Source organism: Notothenia rossii (genome assembly GCF_949606895.1).
Source record: "Notothenia rossii genome assembly, chromosome: 2".
Classification (NCBI taxonomy): domain Eukaryota; kingdom Metazoa; phylum Chordata; class Actinopteri; order Perciformes; family Nototheniidae; genus Notothenia; species Notothenia rossii.
Window position 1 is genome coordinate 44,070,142 of NC_136904.1, and position 5,504 is coordinate 44,075,645.

General features: G+C 41.6%; 1 protein-coding gene across 3 annotated transcripts; it reads right to left on the minus strand.

Annotated features, from left to right (window-relative positions):
- Positions 1–2,382: 2,382 nt before the first annotated feature.
- Positions 2,383–5,277, minus strand: LOC307030834 (uncharacterized protein). Of its 3 annotated transcripts, XR_013805797.1 has the most exons (6): positions 5,246–5,277; positions 4,796–4,912; positions 4,489–4,678; positions 4,095–4,235; positions 3,624–3,823; positions 2,383–3,455 (listed from the first exon to the last, which is right to left on the minus strand). XR_013805797.1 is itself a non-coding variant. In XM_079667499.1 (4 exons), the coding sequence occupies exons 1-3, from the start codon at positions 4,523–4,525 to the stop codon at positions 3,624–3,626; spliced, it is 378 nt and encodes a 125-aa protein (XP_079523625.1). In that variant the 5' UTR covers positions 4,526–4,574; the 3' UTR covers positions 2,383–3,455. The 3 variants fall into 3 exon arrangements, 2 of the variants coding, with proteins under 2 accessions (XP_079523625.1, XP_079523626.1); XM_079667499.1 differs by lacking the exons at positions 4,796–4,912; positions 5,246–5,277 and having other exon boundaries at positions 4,489–4,574; XM_079667500.1 differs by lacking the exons at positions 2,383–3,455; positions 3,624–3,823 and having other exon boundaries at positions 3,861–4,235.
- Between the last annotated feature and the right edge of the window lie 227 nt (positions 5,278–5,504).

Here is a 5,504-nt window from a genome sequence, read left to right on the forward strand (position 1 = left end):
CCCTTGTCCGCAGTAGTTGCACAACCTCAGACGGAACCTGCGTTGGCGCTCTGCTTCAGTCAACTTCATCCGACCGATCTGCATGGGCTCCTCCTGGTGAGGCGTGGGTTGAGATGCTGGCGAGAACGGCAAACGAACACTGGCGGGCTCCGGAGGTGGGCGAGGAACAGCTGGTGACACACAGGAAAGGGGGGAAGGGAAGAAGGCCCTCTGCCTGACTGACCTCTCCCTACGTCTCTCCCTCAACCGGTTATCTAGACGAATAGCCAGACTAATTAACTCCTCTAAGTCGGAAGTCTCGTCCCTAGCGGCTAATTCGTCCTTGATTTCGTCCGCCAAGCCTCTTAAAAACACACTCTGTAAAGCCGCTTGGTCCCAAGTACACTCTGCAGCTAAAATACGGAAATCCAGGGCATATTGGGAAACTGAGTCTCTTCCCTGACGAAGAGAGAGAAGCTGGCTGCCTGCCTCCTTACCCCTAACAGGGTGGTCAAAAACTTTACGCAGCTCTCCGGAGAAAGCATTATAATCAGAACACAGGTAAGGCTTGTTAGAAGAAACTGCCAGCGACCAAGCGGAGGCTCTCTCAGAAAGAAGGCTCATAACAAAATCTACTCTAGACTGATCAGAGGCATATGTAACTGGCTGCTGACTGAAAAATAACGAGCACTGACGAAGGAATTGGCTGCATGTCCCTGGATTACCTGAATACCTAGCGGGGATGGGAATATGTGGCTCCCGGAGACCTGGACTCAGTGTTGCTGGATGAGCAGACGGTGAAACGGGAGAGGGAGCTGGAGGGAATGGAACAGGATCTTGGGTAAGCCGGGTCGCCACGTCTTCCATGCGGCCGCTCAGCTGAATCATACCCGTCGTGAGTTGGTCAAGCTTTTCATTCAAGCTTCTCAGGACGGACTCGTGCTGACCCACGAGCGCCCCCTGTGAGGACAGGGCCTGCCTAAAAAAATCAGTCTCTGCCGGGTCCATGTTTTTTGGCCAGATAATTATGTTAGGGATGGGTCCAAAGTTCAGGACCTACAATGGCAGCAACCAGATGGATTCAGTCTTTTAACAAAGTTTAATAAAGGAAAAAAGGAGCAACTAAAAAACAATCCACAAAATGAAGGTGGATCTAGTTCACGCTGGTGGCGGCAGCAGGACTCAGGCTGGCTCGAGCAGACACTGGAAAAACAGAGGAAAAAACAAGGTTACTCTTCAACAAAAACAGCAAGAGAAAATCACACTAAGCTAGGCTACTACGACATTCAGCTCTACCGAGTGAGACGGAATTATCTGGCACTGGAGTGTGAACATGACCAGGGTTTTATGGAGGAGTTGATTAGATGAGTACAGGTGCTCCTCATTGTGAACCAGCTGAGCCTTCTAACGATCACCACACTGCACAGGAGAGAGAGAGAAGACAGAGGGGAGGGGGAGAAAGCAACACACCTAAACCATAACAATACACACCTATATAGCACACCTATTGGATGGGAAATTGCCTTGGGGAGATAAGGTGTGGTCTTTGTTCCCAACTGAAGTTATGGAACTTTATTATTTGTGAGTTTAACAAAGTATGACAAATGGCATCAGTAACAGATGTGATATGAATTTCTATAAAGTTGTCTCACATTCTTGGTCATATTTTATATACAGTATGTAATGAGTATAACATGTCCAGTAAGTATAAAGTGTTTCCTAATACTGTGTATTCAACCACTATGGTGTAGTGTATGGTACTATGGTATGGTATCCTAGCTTAATCTGTTATCTGTAAACGTTCCCTAAATCTACTAATTTATGGATAATCCACTGACATCCTTTAATACACATGTTAATTTGAATCAGATGTACTGATAATATCCGCAATATAAATCTTTAAACTTCTTTCTTAACTTTAAAAGTCCGTCACGAACGGGCTATTATGCTGCAACTCTACAGCTCTGCTAGCCTCTCAATCGCCGGGGAACGGTTGAGAGGCTCCACGATCCGCCATTGCTGTAAAAAAGTGGTCCATTGGAGTGAACGGAGATGACGTAACTCTCAGTCTATATGGCGCTGGGTTTGTCAAGCGAAGCGGAGAGAATACTTCCTTCCGGGTGTAAAATTCTCTAAAGCAAATGAGCTGCTCCGACCCTCGGTCCTGACGGACTCCAACTTGTGTTTTGTCAACATGTGACGGGTTGGGAGTGAGAACGTGTTGCTGTACAACAAATCACCTCTGGCTGGAAGAGAACTCTCTGCTCCATAGTTTCTCTCTTCACTGTACATTTGACATATTCAGTGTAATATGTAATATTCCATCTGTCACATACTTATGTAAATATAATACCTTGCATATCTTGTTATTGCTCATTTCATTTGTAAATTCAACATGTATATTTTCTTCTTTATTTCTTGTCTTTTTATTTGTATTGTATAATGCCATGTGTTTTAATGCTGCTGCAACGCAAAGATTTCCCAAATTGGGATCAATAAAGTTCTATCTTATCTTAAACCAACAACCAGTGTTCCGGATGAGGATCATCTCTTTACAAAAATATTCAAGTGCTAACCCATATTGTTACTTCTAAATGAATTTATTTCCAAACGCATTATAATGCAGTGTGATGTAAACAACAAAAAGTACCACAGACGTATGCTTAATTTATATTTATTCATCAACCAACCACATCAATAACATTGTTTTTAAAACAATAAAATGGTCCTCTCTGGCAATGGTTTACTTATGTGTTTCACCACAATACAAGTAAAAGGCCACCGTAAGGGTGTATGTCTTGACTCTAGAGCGTTGGGGTTAGTCTAACATGAAAAGCATGGACAACAGAACATAAAATCAAGTTATGCAAACGGTTATAACATACAGTATTAAGAAATCATACAACACAACAATTTTTTTATGATTTTAAGGAAATATAACTGACAAAGCAATTAAAGCAAGTAACGCAAAATAAAATAAAATGAACAATTAGAGGAAAGCTGTTATTGGCCTGCGGTGTAACAGGTGCAGTCATATAAAGTTAATGACAGGTAAATCCTATAAGAGATCGAAAATAATAATGCATAGGCATCCCGCTCTGGGAAAAAAGGGAAAGACCTCCTGCTCTTGGACAATGATGTGCTCACCAAGTTGTATGGTAACCAGCAAGATATACTTGGAGATTTAGGAATGTACGTTCTTGTGTTTCAAAAAGGATCAAAAGTGAATGGTTCATTGCTCAGGATGCATTCCAGGGACGCTGAGCATTTTCTTCAATACAATTTAAGTTGTGTACAAGTGAAATGTTTGGCCTGATGCTGCGGCATAGGGAAAAGTCATATGGTCAACATATTCAAGGGTGATCTTCCATTGAGGAGTATGAATACAATCTCTAAATACAAAGTCAGTAAAGTATTTACATTTCTGATAGCACATCAAGTCTTGGCGGATATTCGTGCTTGAGAGCAGCAGCAATCTGGGGAAATACAGAGAAACAAAAAAGAGGGGCAGATCAGAAACCAAATTTGAGGTTTTTGAATACACAATGTATGTTTAGCATTAATGAATACAAAAGTAACAGCAACATGTCTAGTTTGAGGCTAAATCAACAAAGATACTGTACATTAATTCATAAGTAAATTACCTAAATTATGTTTCCTTCTTCATCTTCACTGGTGTCTGGACTGCTTAGGCCAATTTGACTTTCCTCTTCATGTTGAAGGAAAGAAGCATCAGGACCTAAAGCAGTCTTGTACTGCTGCAGTACCACCTGCAACCTCTCCAACGCCTCAGCATGCTTCCTTCTTAGGGTGCATCCAAGTCCTCCATTCCCCTTGTCTACATCTGAAAATACACAAAATATTGTTATATGGACATACTATAGAGTAAGATTGCTTCACGAGGCCAGAGCACTTCAATGGAGTATATTCTCTCCCATGTACATATAAAGATGATTGTCACTGTCAAGGGACTTCATTATGTAAAATGGCCGGGTCGAATGGGCAGAGGCCATTATACTCCATCCAATTTCTGTGACCAAGAATGATTTGGGCTGACTTTTTTTCCTTTAAAACTCATACTTTACAAGGTAGGTTAAGTTTTGCTTTCAACTTACCTTCCTCAGCCACCTTATTTTTTAGAGCAACTGCCATGTTCTGCAACCATGTGCAATGCTGCGCCATCTCCCACAATAGGATGCCTTTCTCCTCTTGCAGTCTCCGTGTAAGCATGACTTGATCAAGTATCTTTTTCTTGGCTGTAAAGTTAACTAAAATCCAATCACAGTTATGAATATACATGAATCACATTTCCATTATAGCATAACAATAGGTTTAAAACTCCAAACATGTACTTTCAAAATAATCAAATGTATACACAATAAGAAAACTTAAGATATACCCTTAAACTAAACGTTCTAACACTCTACATGATATGTGCATAACTCAGCAAGGTATACCTTCATATAACAGAACTTCAAATGAATTATTATGAAATATCTGAAAACTGACCCATGCCATGAACTTCCCACGGCCACAGCGCGGACATGATGCTCCCTCCAGAGAGGGAATGCTCCACTGCAGCAACATCTGCCTCTGGCAGAGTCGTGTACCAGCTGGTTGTACTTCAGTATCTCCTGGTTAAGGCGCTTTTTGTCGTCTGCAAGCTTCCTTCGAAGTCGATGGCGGAGCTTGCTGCTGTCTGAAAAAGACATGAAGTAGTGGGATAGGGATATGTGACAAACTATATTTGCAAGTGCAACAAATATATAGAATTCAGTAGGTTGAATCTGCAACCTAAAACATTATATTGTTATACCATTCTGTCGGTAAAGGGATTGCTTCCGCTGCCTCACACTTAGGTAAAGCCCCTCAATGCTTTGCTGCAGTGCTGTTTGAAGGATGTCTTCAGAAGTACCCGATGTTTCTGATGTTCCTGTAGAAACAATATTGGCAGTAAAATGTACTGTTATACAACACGTAACAGTTTTGAGAAACAAAGTTGTGCAACATATTTAACACCTTTTAACACACATTTATGGTACAACTATGGAAACTGGAACATATCAGAGATAAACATGGACACATAGTTGGCTTGCTATTGCTTGAAGATTATGTCCCTGTCTATTGAAATCCAGTGAGGGTCCCATTACGTGGCATGAAAAATCAGCCTTATTGCCTTAAAATTGGCTGCTCTTTAGGAACAAATCTGTAAATGTAAACAGTCATGGACAATGATATGTAGCTGGTGTTATCTCGTCATGCTTACCAGATGCCCATTCCATCACGTCGGAAATCCACGTCGACACCATGCCATCTGAGACAGAATGTAGCTCCGTCTTGAGTTCCTTAAGACTTGCAGTCTCTTCCAGGAGCCTCCTACTAGTCTGATAAACAGTAGACGATGGACATTTATCAAGATTAAAACTTGCTATGATTAACAACAAGCCATGTGCAAATGACAAAGGACACAACAACTCCTTTAATAGGAGGCTCACCTTCACATATCTTGTGGAAAGTGCCTGATG